This window comes from Oreochromis aureus, linkage group 8 (assembly GCF_013358895.1).
Source record: "Oreochromis aureus strain Israel breed Guangdong linkage group 8, ZZ_aureus, whole genome shotgun sequence".
NCBI classification, from domain to species: Eukaryota; Metazoa; Chordata; class Actinopteri; order Cichliformes; family Cichlidae; genus Oreochromis; species Oreochromis aureus.
The window spans coordinates 16,934,026-16,947,854 of NC_052949.1; the positions used below are offsets into that span (position 1 = coordinate 16,934,026).

The following is a 13,829-nucleotide window of genomic DNA, read 5'->3' on the forward strand; positions in this document are numbered from 1 at the left end:
TGTAAATGTGTAGTTAAACGTCTTTTTACTAACAGAAAGGACAGTTTTACTGATCCAGCCTGCTTAAGATCAAAATGTGGTGTATGTGGCCCACATGTGTAACACGGACTTGACATCCCTGTCTTAAGAGAAAGGTTTTCACCTGAACTGGTTAGTCATAGTATGTCCAGTATAGGGACAGTAGACTAGCTGGAGGAGATGGAGGTCATATTTCAGGTGTGACTTTATAAAAATGTCACGTTAGGAGATATATGGAAGAGGATTAGGGCCACCGAGAAAAAAGTGGGCACGTCTGTTTTTCTTCTTTTCCTGAATTCTGAGAAAAAAGTCAGAATTCTGAGATTAAAGTCAGAATTCGGACTTTTTTCTCAGAATTCTGGAAAAGAAGAAAAAAAAAGACATGCCCACTTTTTAATTTTTTTTCAGTGGCCCTAATCCTCTTCCGTAGAAATAAATTCATTGCAGTGACAAACAAAAGTTAATAAAACGGATGATCATAGATCATTTATTGACGAATCTATGAAAATGTAAGTAAAAAAGAAACAGCATGTTTCTGGAAGAAAACAAATATAACTATGTCAACTATATATTACCGATACATTTCTAATCCAGTGCACGTATGCATGATAAAGCTTCTCTATAAGTTAAGGGTTAGAAACAAAGCAAACTTTTATCATCCAAAATCTATCAAGTTTTCATCCTGAACATTCGCACCGCCGTGTCCTTTCTTTGACCACATGGCAATCAGTTCCTTCACTTCCTTTCCGTAATCTTCATGCAGCTGGTTAAAGTCGTACTCCCCAATCGTCTGAAATGGATCAAACATAGGCACCACGCTGGCATTCTTCTTCGATCGCAGTTTGGGTGATTTCTTACTAGCCGTCTTGGATGAAATGGTAAGAGCTTGTAGGTTTGGACAGGAATTCGGGCTGGATGCTGTTCCCAGCGCAGATGAGGTGCAGGTGTTTGAGGTCACAAAGACAGCAGGCTGGATGGTGTTGAAATTTGGCATGACGAAAGGTTTGCTTGGTTGACTGGAGAGGGCGCCCACTGCATCTGAAGAAAAAAGCAGTGAAGTATAGAAATTAAGGAGGTGAATGCACATGAACAGAAAGAAAAAACTGATCACGCTGCATGTGTACGGCAGAGGTCCATCCACTTGCTCAATGATGCTTTAATCTAACCTTTATCTCTACAATCAGTGGGTGATCTCTTCAGGCTGTGGGCTCTGGAATACTGAGAATCTCTTACTGATCACTACATGCTCAGAAAATGTACACAAATAAAGCACTGTGTCGTACAGGCTAAGCAAACAGGTGCTAATCCACGTTTTCTGCCAGTTTTTCTACATGATAAAAGAAAGGCTGCTTTAGGCTTAAACTATAAGAAATAAATATGTAAAATTAGCTCTGACTGTGTTGTATTTATAAAATGAAAATTTGGGGGAAATAACACAATGTCTTTTTTTTTTTTTTTTACTGTGAACCTGCTGTAAAAATTATTAATGTCTATAGTATACAGTGAAAAAACAGGAAATTCATGTTGTTTCATTGTTTATCTGTTTCTTTATTGACATTAGTGTTACAGGAATGACCATGGGGGAGGTATTTATCAGTTGGAAAAGCTGTAAACCTTAAAAAAATACAGTTAAAAGTTTAACATTTAAAGTTGTCCTTCACACTTCCAAAGCTCTCCAGTGGGCCAGATTGGAGTCTTTGGCAGGCCGATTCTGGCCCCCGAGCCTTATGTTTGACACCCCTGAACTAAAGTTTTAGTTTGTTTGTTTTTGTAAAACCTCTTTAACTTGATCTTTGTGCCTCTCTGCACCGCTTAATGTGCTCGTACCTTACATAATCTGACCTGACTTTTATATGGAGGCTCAGATTTGACCTTTTAAAACACAGTTTTCTGTGAGCAGCCAGAATGAAATTTCGATATAAGGATTGTTGTTTTTTTGACACAATAAGACTCAGACACAGGCCACTCTTTGAAAGGACCAGACTTGCAAGAAACAACGGTAAAAGAATATGTCTGGTTGATACTTTTCTACGCTAACGCTTGTACCCTTATTACACGTCTCAAAGTTAATCTAGCTTTGAATCTTCTAATTAGTTTTATTTATTTATTTATTTATTTATTTATTTATTTATTTATTTATTTATTTATTTTAATTCTGTTTACTTTCAGTTAGTTTCCAGAGTGGATTTTCCCATTTCAGTTTAGTTTCTGTTGCATGAAAATGTCTAGATTTAGTTTAGTTTTTATTAGTTTCAGTTTTAGTTTTAGTCTTTTTTTGATTATAGCTGTAAGAAGGGCGCGTGTCAGAGGTGGTGGTTGACTCAAAGTGTGTCACAGAAACTCTGGATATTTCCTCTATATTTTCATTTTAATTCACAAAATCATTTCAGTTACTCATATTTCTTTTCAAAAATCTAGTTTTTATTTTTATTTTAGTCCTGTACCTCACACACACACACACACACACACACACACACACACACACACACACACACACACACACACACACACACTCTGATAAATGTATTTTGGCCAAGGATCCTTCAGTGTGCAGACTAGAGGAGCTGGAGATTGAACCATCAACCTCCCAGTTGGATGGCCCGCTCTAGGACCAAACATAAATCAAGGACGCTTTCTTCTTTGCGTGAGCTTTATGCTCACACCTCATGGTCAGAACAGCTGGTCCATAAACGGATTCAATGACTGATATTAACTTAATTACTACTCAAGTTAATTACTACTTAACTAGTGAAACTAATTGTCAGTTTTTAAGCAAAATGCCCCCAAATCTGTGAGAGCGTGTCAACTTTGTTTTAATGAGACGTGTCTGAATATGATATGGGATCGATTTTGTGGTGACTATGAGAAATTATGACCGATCTTTTGAACAAAAGCAGAATGATCAATAACAAATATTAACAATAAAAACTGTGCTCTGGCTACTAAAACATCAGTAGTGATCATGATGATGCGACTGATGCTGCGAGATCATAATATGTGTGTGTGTGCAGCATGTACCACAGTGTACCAGGTGTCTGATGTAGAGGCAGGAAAACAGTGATGCAACGCCTCTCGCAGCTGCCCTCCAGAACAAAGGCTGCTCTCTTTAACCCCCCCTCCCCAACAAAGATAAACCCGCTCCATCTTTCTGCCTCCCTCACCTCTGTACTTCGACTCCATGTCCACTACAAGCAGGGCCAGGTAGCTGTGGCTGGCTGACAGCAGGGCTTTGATCCAGCTCTCCTGACTGGCCTGGTCCTCCGCGGCAAACTTGTACGTCCGCAGCCCTGGCTCGCTCCACACCAGCGAGAAGGCAAACTTCTCCTCGGACTCGCACAGCTGGACGGTGCAGCCCTCCAGAACAATCACTCCTACCAGATCCCGGTCGGTCTGCCGGTCTTTGTAGAAGAGGAGGTTCCCCTTCAGCACGAACCAGCGCTTCTGATAGGAAGTCTTGATCTCACCCTGTTTGTGTGTGACAGTTGTGTTTTAAAGACTGCTGTACAAACGCCTTGTGTACTCAATTTCTTACATAACTGCTTTGAGGAAACAGGCAGCCCAGTGGGAGGTGAAATGTCACAGAGATTTTGAAAGCTGAACTTAAAAACAGTTTAAAAAAAAAATCCCCTCTCAGTTTATTTACTTTAGATGACCTCACTACCCTTTCTGTTTGCTTTTTAAAATAATACTTTAATCAGGTTCCCTGTAAACCTGAGCCAGAGAGTCTTACCTTCTTGTACAGGTACCCTTCCTTATCCACAGGTGAGTTGGAAGATTCAAAATAGGTGAGGACTTTTTCATCTATCTTCATTTCAACATCTCAGTGTGCCCGGAGCAAAATCTGCCACGCACACACCACAGATCGACAGAAAGAAAAAGAAAGACTTTATCTACTTCCTCTTGTTGCTGCTGTGACTATTTATGATTATGGAGAAGTTATGTTAACAATATTTTAATGACCCATTGTCGCCCAGCGGCCAAATAAGCGCCCTTTCCGCGTTTTAAACAAGGAAATGCATGCATATCTCGGCGTTCATACTCAACAATAAAAATGACTGCTTTCTTTTCTACAACAGAAACTCAAAGACAGCCGTGTTTAGCTCGTATTCAACCGAAAACACGGCGATCGCCATGAATAAGACGAGTTTTTTTAAGTAAGACGTTTACGCGCGCCTGTAGTAAGACAAACTTACTCAACACCAGTCTCCGTTGGCAATATGCCTAAAAGTTGAGAAACGGAGAGGCCAGTGAGTTTCTCATATCCACATGGTTCTTGTTTACTCACCTCTGTGAAATAGGAAAATGAAGCCGTTCCTCTGTGAGCGTCTGAGTTAATCAATCGCTTCCTGGTAAGGTGAGGGCAGCTCCACGTAAACACTTTAAATAAATGGGCTGGTCCCCGGGTTTTACCACTGAGGCTAGAAAACCTGTCAGTTTACCCAAATCAGTTGTAAATGTGTTATACTTGTAAAATCGGCTCCTTTAATTCAGTTTAAAGCAATTCAAATGCTGAAGTTTGGCACAGCTGTTGTGTAATTCAGCGGTTTCGTCTTGCAGAGGCGCCCTCTTACAAAACCATTGGATTGTTTCATGCTGTTTTTAAGTAAGTACTTGAAAATTTCATACAAATGAGGATCAAAAACCAGTCTTCATAAATACACACAAGGAACAACGATAAACAAAATTATAGTGCTGTGCAAAAGTCTTGATCCACCCCTGATCCACAGTCAAAGCTCTTTTCTGGATGTTGGATGTTACATTCTCTGTGAAAGTGACCCCACACTGCTTCAGTAATATTGAGGCCCAGGCTCTGGGGAGGCCAATCCACTGTGTTTTTCTATCCAGGTGCTTTTACTGCGTGGGCAGTGTGTTTGGATCATTGTCACGCCTAAAAATGAAGCTATTGCCAAGCTGATATTTCCCACATGGAATTTTATGGTGGATCAAACCTGATGGTACTTTTCTGCTTCCATAATTGCATCATATGATTGTTGGGGGTTTCTCTGTATTATTGTAGGGCCTTTACCGTACAATATAAAGCAACTTGGGGTAACTGTTGTTGTGATTTGTGGTTATTTAAATAAAATTTAATTGAAGTGAATCAATTTTGATACGAACCCCAATGCGAGTGGCTGAAATGCAGCTCCAGACATGACAGAGCCTCCACCGTGTTTCAGTGACCGTAAACACTCACTGTTGTGTTTCCCTCCTGACCTTTAGCATTTGAATTCATCACTCCATAAATCCCCTTATGTAAGGAAAGCACTTTCAGATATTGTTTATCATCTGTAGATAGTTTTGGTTGGTACAAAAATGCAATTGTATGCCTGTTAAACTTTTATCTTTGGTAATATTTTTTGTAGATTACACTCAAAAATTAGGAACAAAATGACGTTTTTAAGCTACTAATATCTACAGACACAATTTAAAACTGGTTCTTTGCTAAGTTGTCTGTTAAGTGTGGTTCACCCCTTTAGTAATGCACATTTTTATGCTTTATAGGTCAGTGTTAAATGGCTTAACAAACAAAGAAAAACATTCCTGTGAAAATGTCCAAATACAAAGACTGGACTGGACTGAAAAAGCAGCGAATGTCCAAATAAAAACTGGAAGCCTGGAGAACTGTTACTCAAGACCACTTTAAAAATGACAAGAAAGTCTGGCTGGCTTTTTGCAGTACTGTTAACATACTGCATATTCTCTCGTGACCTAGCGTTTCAATCTCACTTGTGCCAGCACCTATGGTTTCTCAAACGCTTCTGAGTGAACCACCGCCTCAGAAAAACAATGTTGACGTACAGATTGCTTTAGGTTATGTGGTCACTGTTGTTTTTAGCACAAAAAAACCTGCTGACATATGCTGTGCAAAAACCCAAGTGGGTGCATGCGATAATTACTTACACAATATACCTGTGGCTGCTGACCAGACTGCTGAAGAACAGTCTGCTTAAAATGTCACTCACTGAGCCATCTGTAATGGTAATAAATTAGTTTATTGCCTCTGCTTCACAAACCAAGTTTAACTTGCAATACATATGTCCAACCATCAGAAAGCCTTTAATCAGTCTGGAAAGTCGGGCAGCTTTAGTGACAATTATGCGATTCAGATTTTTAAAAGGTTTCTCTGACATTTACTAAAATGACGACACATTCTGCAGGTGACCGAAAGAGGTCAACTCGTCGAGTTAACCTCCTTTTCAAACCAACGTTTCACAGGAAACTGTTATAACGGAATCAGACCTAGAAGACACACATCAATATATCAATATAGCATTTGTAATGCTTGTACCATAGGAGACAAAGAGACTCCTGCACACCATCTAACTTGCAAGAACATATTTATTTCCTTTTTGTATAGCCAAAGGTATGTGTTTTAAACACTTTGCTGCTTCATTTCTTATTTAGATTATTTCTTACATGTTTCCAGGGGTTACAGTGGGATTTGGCAGGCTGCAAATCCCTAAGATCAACTGAAGCAGTGCAGCATGAGCTAATGAATCACTTACTAATAAGTTACAAATTAATTTTCATTGTGAGTGCCAGTAGATTTCCTCTCTCTTTGTGGGTACAGGCTGTCAGCTGATAGAGTAACTGTTTTTGGTGATTTTAACATGACCTAAGAAGAGGTTATTTCAACACCTGGCTGGTATAAAGGCAATATGAAAGGTAGAATTTAAGCTAAACAGCATCATCAGTCTGAAGTTAAAGTGACGGCTGCTAGCCTTGATTCACCTTGGTGGTTTTTAAACTTCAGATTTAATTTTTTTTTTTTTAAATCAAACCGTGTTCAATTTCACGTAAATAAAGGTGAATTTCATCAGTGCAAAAGCATCAGCAAAGTAAATTTACCTCAGTTTTACACCATATTCACCTGGTTATCTATCTCCACCACTGCTTCACCTAACTTAAGTGGCCACGAATACCACAGCCTGCTCTACAGCAGCACAACACAGCACAGTACTGTACACTGGATGTAAACACCGCTAACACAGCAGTTTAGCCTGCACTGAACTGTGTAGTATTTTCATACTTCATACATTTCATACATTTAAATAACACAAAATGATTCCAATTCAAGTTTCGCAACGTGAAATAACCATTAAGCTACAGCAAAACATCCTGCACAGATCTAGCTTCTGATAAAAAAACCCCCAAAACAGAACAAGGATCGTTTACATCACATTACATGTAAAGCTTTACATTTCTAGCTAGTCAATTGTCGCTCTCTGAGCAGTTCATAGCTTTTGAAAATAACCTCATTATCCTCTTATTATTTTTCTCCATCTCTGAGAGTGATTGTATCACAGATTCACTTTTCTCTCTCTCTGGAAAATAGCAGCTGTATCTTTAGCTTCCATAGCCAAGCTGCACAGACAGTTTGTGTATTTATTGCTGAGCTATTTGAAATGACCTGCCACTTTAAACACATTTACTCCATTTGTGCTTCAGTACTCTCCCTGAGTAAGTATCTCCATGGCATCAACTGGATGGACCGCCAGACTGCAGCACATTAATTACTCATTAACTGAAGATGTGGGAATGAAACTTTAACCCCTGCATGTTTCCATGGCACAGAAGAACAATCACAAGCATTTCATCATCTTCTTCATAACTTCTGCAATTCTTTGTGGCATGCAGGATATCAGCTTTTGAGATCTGCATGATCAGAGCTCTCCAGCCGATCACAGCTTTTGGGCTTCTGCTTGTCCAATTACTTTTCATGAATTGACTATCCTATAAACGTCCTCCAAGCCCAACTTCTTCCAGTGATCCAATAGCAATCTGGTGGCAATTTTCCAGCATGATGGAGCAAAGTCCATCAATAATAATCCCCTGTGAGCAAACACTTGGTGACAGTGGGAAGGAAAAACTCCCTTTTAACAGGAAGAAACCTCCAGCAGAACCAGGTTCAGGGAGGGGTCATCTATTTGAATCTTATAAAATGCTTATTATTGTTCTTCATAATATCATAGAAACATGTAAAAAAATCTACTTTTTTAAATGAAGCAGCAGTGTTTATGAAACATTTGGGCACGACCCAACTTTTAGAAGTCACATTCCCTCGGAGCTTCACAAGACATACATACAAACACATTTTTAGCATACATAAGTTCGATTGGATTTCACAGGCCATACAAATGTATCGCTGGACTCTTGTTTCTGTATAAGCTGTTTCAAATGTAGCTCCAATAAAATCTTAACATCTCTCGGTCTAAATGAATAGCTCACATTTATATATAAAACTGCATGTTTTTGTGTTTTCTTTTTACATTTCTAGCTTTATTCATTACACAGGGTGTATCAAAAGGAATAATCTGTTGTTAAAATGCTTTAACTGTTCAGTCGTTCACCAGTAATGACTGAAACACAGTTTCTTTAAAAAATACAGCCTTTCGAAATTGGATGACTCTTTTGATACACCCTGTGTAAACCACACTGATGCCTGGTGTTTATTTATATGTCCTGTGTAGCACCTTGAGAATGTAATTAGCTGAAAGGTGACAGAAGCTTCCTGTTTAAGATGCTTCTCTTGAGCACTGACATATATTCTTGCAAGTTACAACAACGCATGGAAGCCCATCTGCTGCCGTCTGTTATTACAATTTCAACACTCGGTTGAGTTGTGTCACCAAAGTAACACTGCACGGATATGCTATACCAGATATATCAGATATAGAGAGTATGCTTTTTTTTAAGACTTCCCCTCTTTGGTTAAGAGGGGGAAAAACAGCAGTCTGGCTTCTCCATGCTTAGAGTGACAAACAGAGGAGCCTTCCAACAGCTCCAGTGAGTTAGCAACAATTTAAATACACTGCAACTGTTTCTAAAACTAGGATCACAGGTCAAAAATCAACCTTTAAAAATCTCTAAAAAAGAAACAAAAAACTGTGCTAATTTTATTGATGTGCACTCGACTCAGTGCTGTAATCACTACTGCTGCTCCTGACATGCTTGCTGCAGCTGGAGCGTCTCTCCGATGTGGATCCTCTGGTGTCTTTTGAGGTTCTCCCCTCGACTGAAGCTCTTTCCACACTGGCTGCAGTAGTACGGCTTCTCCCCCGTGTGGACCCTTTTGTGTTTTTTCAGGTCTCCCGCCTGACTGAAGCGCCTCCCACACTGGACGCAGCCGTACGGCTTCTCTCCAGTGTGGCAGCGCTGGTGGATTCTCAGGTTCCCGACCCTGCTGAATGTCTTTCCACAGACCACGCACAAGTGGAAGCCGTCTCTCCTGAGGTGCTCCATCCTGATCTGTCTGCCGTCCAAACCGGCCCTGGTGTTCTTTGCTAATCCATGCCTCCTGTGTGCCATGTGATTTGAACGAACAAAAACGAGTCCGTAAGGCTCAGCGCTAGCTTGCGGCCTGAGGGTCTCGGCAGAGGTGTGACGAGAGGAGTTGCAGCTTAAATCCATGCAGCCGGTGTACTGGGATTGAAGACATGGTTGTTGTGATGACATGCAGTCTGTGGGCTCTGATTCACTTTTGATGGCAGCCATGTTTAACCCAAACAGTGTGCTGGAGTAAGGGTCTGCTCCGGCGTCCCTGGGTTCAGACGGCATACGCTGCCCCTCTAAGTTGTGCGTTGCATCTGCCAGCTGTACTTTGTGGTGGTCTGTGGACGTTTGCGCCAACTTGGACTCAGCTTGTGTCTGAATACTGCTGTGGCTCTCTTTTTCTTTAGTCTCCTGCTTCAAGACATAGTTGAGCTGGTTGCTGTTTTGCTCTGCGAGAGCAACAACATCCAAGTCATGCTTCTGAATGATACTCAGATCCTGCTTCGCTGTTGTGTCGCTTTCCTCTGCTGACGGCCCACTTGTAGTCAGGACAGCTGTGAAATTTGCAATCATGAATAAGAGACCTTAAGCAGGACAAAAATGTTACATTATCTGTAATGATAAATTCCTTACAAAAATTATATGTGTTCTCATGGGTGCTTTCTTTTGGTATTTTGTCCTGGAGCTCCTGCAGTCTCCTCTTCAGACTCTCGTTCTCTCTCTGTGTCCTGGCTGTTTTCTCCTGGTACTCTGACACCGTCTCCTTCACCACCTCCAGAACCTCCTGCACGGCTTCGGTCAAGAGTCTGGCCACCCGGGCGTTCAAACGCTCAAGTTTAGACATCCTGAAATGAAACACCACTTATGAGAACACATCTGTTTTTATATATTAATTAAGGGGAAATTTAAAATAAGCAATACCGTTGATGCTACTGCTATGTGTTTACACTCATCAACCACCTAGTTAGGTACACCTGCTTAACTGCTCATTGTGGGGAATATTTTTTTTTTACCTCTTTAATACCAACCAAGCATAATTTAAACACCACAGCCTACCTGGTAATAAAATCTATGCTATGAAAAATTAAGGTAGTTCTGAAGGCAAAAGGAGGTCCAACCCGGTACAAACAAGGTATACCTAATAATGTGCCCAGTGATTGTATATGACAGCACTGGTGTGTGCAGTTACCTGTTACTTCAAACAACGAATTAGAGCTAACTGTTCTTTCATAAACCAGTGATTACCTGTCCTGTTATTAAACCGTCATGCAACGCAATCAAAGGATTTCCTACTACACTACCATTCAGCTACATTCACCTTATTTTGGTCCGACGTTTAAAACATTGTAAACAGATAAAATGATGGTTACTCATCTTCTAAAACCTGAAATACGTGGCAGTGTTATCTTGTAACTATTACTAATATCAGTTTTAAATACGAGAATATTTTTAAATCTCCAGGAGTACCTGTAAGCTAGTCCAGAAGTTAGCTTCGTATGTCAGTGTTTTCCGTTTAAACATCCCAGAGGTCCAAACACTTGGTCATAAGGTTAACGTGTTAGAAAAAAAATTATAAATGAAGCGATTTTAATGACAAGTAATTTATCCCACCAAACTTGTAAAGACAATTTATTTTAAAAAAAACTGACATGTAACAAAGCAGAACCACGAACAGCAAAAACAATCTTTAACATCCGGAAGCAGAACTCTGATCACGTGTGCAGAGGGGATGTTTTCAAAATAAAAGTCTGGGTGAAGCGTTTCTGTCTTCTTATCATACAATAAATTGTGATATTGTGAATTATTTTGTTAGATTAGGCCATCCTGAACCCTTCATTGTTTTGTGACATGACAGAGCCAATAAATAAAATATCACATATCTATATCTGAAGTCACAACAAAAGCATGAATACTGTCTCTGCGCCTCAAGCCGGTGGGTGATTAATTATTACAAGAAGCCAAAATTAGGACCCTAATTGTAATATCTACTCCTAACAGTGGCACATTATAAAGAGATCAAATTATTTTTGAAGAGAATTGAGTTCATCCTATTGCTGAGGTGCTCCAAAACTTTGTCTTTGGTAACAATAATAACCCATACCCGCTAAAGAAATATGTTACAACATCACAGAGTTTAAATAAATAAATTATAAATTAAAAATAAATTAAATAAGTGACCCTGAATTAGATGAGTAGAAGAGATTCCCTTTGGTGGATATATTTTATAAATGAGCCGTGGCTTCCAGTAGGTGCCTTTAAGTCTGATGATTCAGAACGACACAATTTTGGTTTTGAGACTGATTCACAACGAATTGTTCATCAGTCTCAAATATTGCAATGGACCACACAGAAGGACCAAAAGAATTTGATCAGCTAATTATTTTATTTGGAGATCACAATACAGAAACACACTACAGACTCCACGCTTCACAATCTAGTAATGGAACAAACAAAATGTGACCAACAACAGCAGCTCAGGAAAACACAAGTGCTCCCTAAGAGGCTGTCTATTCTGTGAAGAAGGCACATTAACCTTTTTCTGTGTTTTTAGCTGACCTCCAAAAACTCCCAGCCTTCACAGATGAGTCTGCTGGTGCTTCTTTAAGTTACTCGAGTGACTGAAGCTTTTCCCGCACTGGCTGCAGGCAAACGGCTTCTCTCCTGTGTGGTAGCGCAGGTGTACTGTGAGGTACCCCGACTGGCTGAAGCGCTTGCCGCACACCGAGCAACAGTACGGCCTCTCCCCTGTGTGCACCCGGTTGTGTTTCTTATAGTCACCCGCGTGCCTGAAGGTGCGACCGCAGAGGGAGCAGCTGTAGTGTTTTCGGACGTTTCTCTGCAGTTTCTCTGCTGAGGATGTGCAGCCCACTTCTGTGTTGGTTTGGTTTTCTTCTCCAGCATCGTTTGCACTGATGTGTCTTGCTGGCTCCTGTACGCCGTGTTCTGAATCAATGTAGAAAACTGCACACTCGCCTCCGAGTCCTGCAGTGCTCGTTGATGGATTGCTATAAAAATAATTCACAATACGCAAGCCATCGTTATCTGACGCAGGCTCTACTTTCGTTTTCTGGTCATTTTCAGCATGCAGAGGTGCAATGATGGGTTTTTCGTGGTTTAATAGTGAGGCTGACTGTCCATCATGTGTCTTTGTTTTCAGATTTCCCAGGCTTTCTGTTGCACGGTCAGGGGAAAGGCAGGAAGCACCTAATAACTCAGTGTCTTTATCAGCAGGGATGACCACCTCTTCTTTCTTTTTCACCTCTGCCGGGATGGATGCAAACATTTCTGGCACCAATCCTGCAGGAAGACACGCATCAAACTACTTAAAAAAAAGTTTAAATCCAGCTGTTTCACCACTTGTACTCACAGCTGGATCCTTTGTTTTCTTACCATTGCTCTCCAGGTTTATTCTGTCTTGCAGCTCCTGCAGTCTCCTCTTCAGACTCTGATTCTCTCTCTGGGTTCTGGCAGTTTTCTCCTGATACTCGGACACAGTTTCTTTCACCACATCCAGAATTTCCTGCACAACTTTAGACAGGAGCTTTTCCACTCGAGCATTAAGGCGCTCAATTTTGGCCATCTTTAAGGACTAAGAAGACAAAAAATTAAGGAGCATATTTAACAGACTTTTGCAAGATGCAGCATGTGTTCTGCACATTTCCACTTAGATGAATCAAAGAAATAATGGCGATTGGATATTTATGCAACAAAGAACAAAAAAATAGCAGAATGTATCATTTAAGAGGAAAGCAGAAAAACCGGGAGTGCATTTTTACTACCAGTTATTAACAAGCCGAATGCTCACATACCTTGAGTTTAATGTGATCCCGTGAAGCATGCGCAGTCTCAACAGCTGCTCAAACTGCAATCGCGAACTGTTTAAAATATTAACACTCATGCAGGTAATCGTTTCCCTTTACAATGATTCCTGCAGGTAGATTAAAAATGGCAGCCAGTGCGTCCGCCGAGCATCTTTGTGTGAAGCTTTCCCTGCTGTAAACCGGGTCAGGTGTTAAAACGGTTTAATAAACAGCGCGATAGCAATAAAGCGGCAGCGTCCCCTTCATGGGTTTGAAGCGTTCCTGATAAGCGCCATGCGGCCCGTTGCTGCCACCTACTGGTAAGAGCTCAAAACATAACACTACAAAGCTGTACTGCGTTTAGCAAACTTCAAATATACTGTACCTCAAACATGCACTATGAAAAATGTTTTTGTGTTGACTGTCATATCTATTTTGTTTATAGCCTGTAGAGCATTTAAACAACAGAAACTTACCCAAATTGCTTTAGACACATTTATATTACAGGTCTCCAAAAAACAAAAACCCAGTTTCAATTAAATACATGAAAAGCTGAAAAAAGGGTTTTGTGAAATTAAAAATCAGTGATTTAGTGGTCATCAAAATGTGTTTTGTATGTGAATTTGCAAATTGATGACCTCTCATCTCATTAGTCACACTGACAAACTGCTAATCCCGACTTTTTCTCATAAGTTAAAAGTATCAATATTGGTATTTGCAATAAAGCCCCGCATTTAC

General features: G+C 40.3%; 3 protein-coding genes across 4 annotated transcripts; all 3 read right to left on the reverse strand.

Moving 5' to 3' along the window:
- Window positions 1-478: 478 nt before the first annotated feature.
- Window positions 479-4,456, reverse strand: LOC116335119 (sesquipedalian-1-like). 2 transcript variants are annotated; one of them, XM_031758726.2, is made up of 4 exons: window positions 4,304-4,456; window positions 3,749-3,859; window positions 3,180-3,483; window positions 479-1,056 (listed from the first exon to the last, which is right to left on the reverse strand). In XM_031758726.2, the coding sequence occupies exons 2-4, from the start codon at window positions 3,827-3,829 to the stop codon at window positions 674-676; spliced, it is 768 nt and encodes a 255-aa protein (XP_031614586.1). In that variant the 5' UTR covers window positions 3,830-3,859; window positions 4,304-4,456; the 3' UTR covers window positions 479-673. The 2 variants fall into 2 exon arrangements, with proteins under 2 accessions (XP_031614586.1, XP_031614587.1); XM_031758727.2 differs by having other exon boundaries at window positions 4,212-4,342.
- Window positions 4,457-5,990: 1,534 nt separating this feature from the next.
- LOC116335124 (zinc finger and SCAN domain-containing protein 2-like) lies at window positions 5,991-10,982 on the reverse strand. Its single transcript, XM_031758734.2, has 3 exons — window positions 10,759-10,982; window positions 9,925-10,136; window positions 5,991-9,845 (listed from the first exon to the last, which is right to left on the reverse strand). The coding sequence occupies exons 2-3, from the start codon at window positions 10,133-10,135 to the stop codon at window positions 8,950-8,952; spliced, it is 1,107 nt and encodes a 368-aa protein (XP_031614594.1). The 5' UTR covers window position 10,136; window positions 10,759-10,982; the 3' UTR covers window positions 5,991-8,949.
- A 673-nt stretch (window positions 10,983-11,655) lies between these two features.
- LOC120441505 (zinc finger and SCAN domain-containing protein 21-like) lies at window positions 11,656-13,381 on the reverse strand. The gene is made up of 3 exons (XM_039616786.1): window positions 13,101-13,381; window positions 12,682-12,880; window positions 11,656-12,588 (listed from the first exon to the last, which is right to left on the reverse strand). Exons 2-3 carry the CDS (start codon window positions 12,869-12,871, stop codon window positions 11,867-11,869), a joined length of 912 nt encoding a protein of 303 aa, XP_039472720.1. The 5' UTR covers window positions 12,872-12,880; window positions 13,101-13,381; the 3' UTR covers window positions 11,656-11,866.
- Window positions 13,382-13,829: the final 448 nt, after the last annotated feature.

Excerpts from the sequence above, each read along its gene's own strand:
- LOC116335119 (XM_031758726.2), bottom strand. The coding sequence starts at position 3,829 with ATGAAGATAGATGAAAAAGTCCTCACCTATTTTGAATCTTCCAACTCA. Across the intron at positions 3,484-3,748 it reads AAGGGTACCTGTACAAGAAG|GGTGAGATCAAGACTTCCTA; the intron begins GTAAGACTCTCT and ends ACACACAAACAG. Across the intron at positions 1,057-3,179 it reads CATGGAGTCGAAGTACAGAG|ATGCAGTGGGCGCCCTCTCC; the intron begins GTGAGGGAGGCA and ends TTTTTTCTTCAG.
- LOC116335124 (XM_031758734.2), bottom strand. The coding sequence starts at position 10,135 with ATGTCTAAACTTGAGCGTTTGAACGCCCGGGTGGCCAGACTCTTGACC. Across the intron at positions 9,846-9,924 it reads TGAGAACACATATAATTTTT|CTGTCCTGACTACAAGTGGG; the intron begins GTAAGGAATTTA and ends CAAATTTCACAG.
- LOC120441505 (XM_039616786.1), bottom strand. The coding sequence starts at position 12,871 with ATGGCCAAAATTGAGCGCCTTAATGCTCGAGTGGAAAAGCTCCTGTCT. Across the intron at positions 12,589-12,681 it reads AATAAACCTGGAGAGCAATG|GATTGGTGCCAGAAATGTTT; the intron begins GTAAGAAAACAA and ends GTCTTCCTGCAG.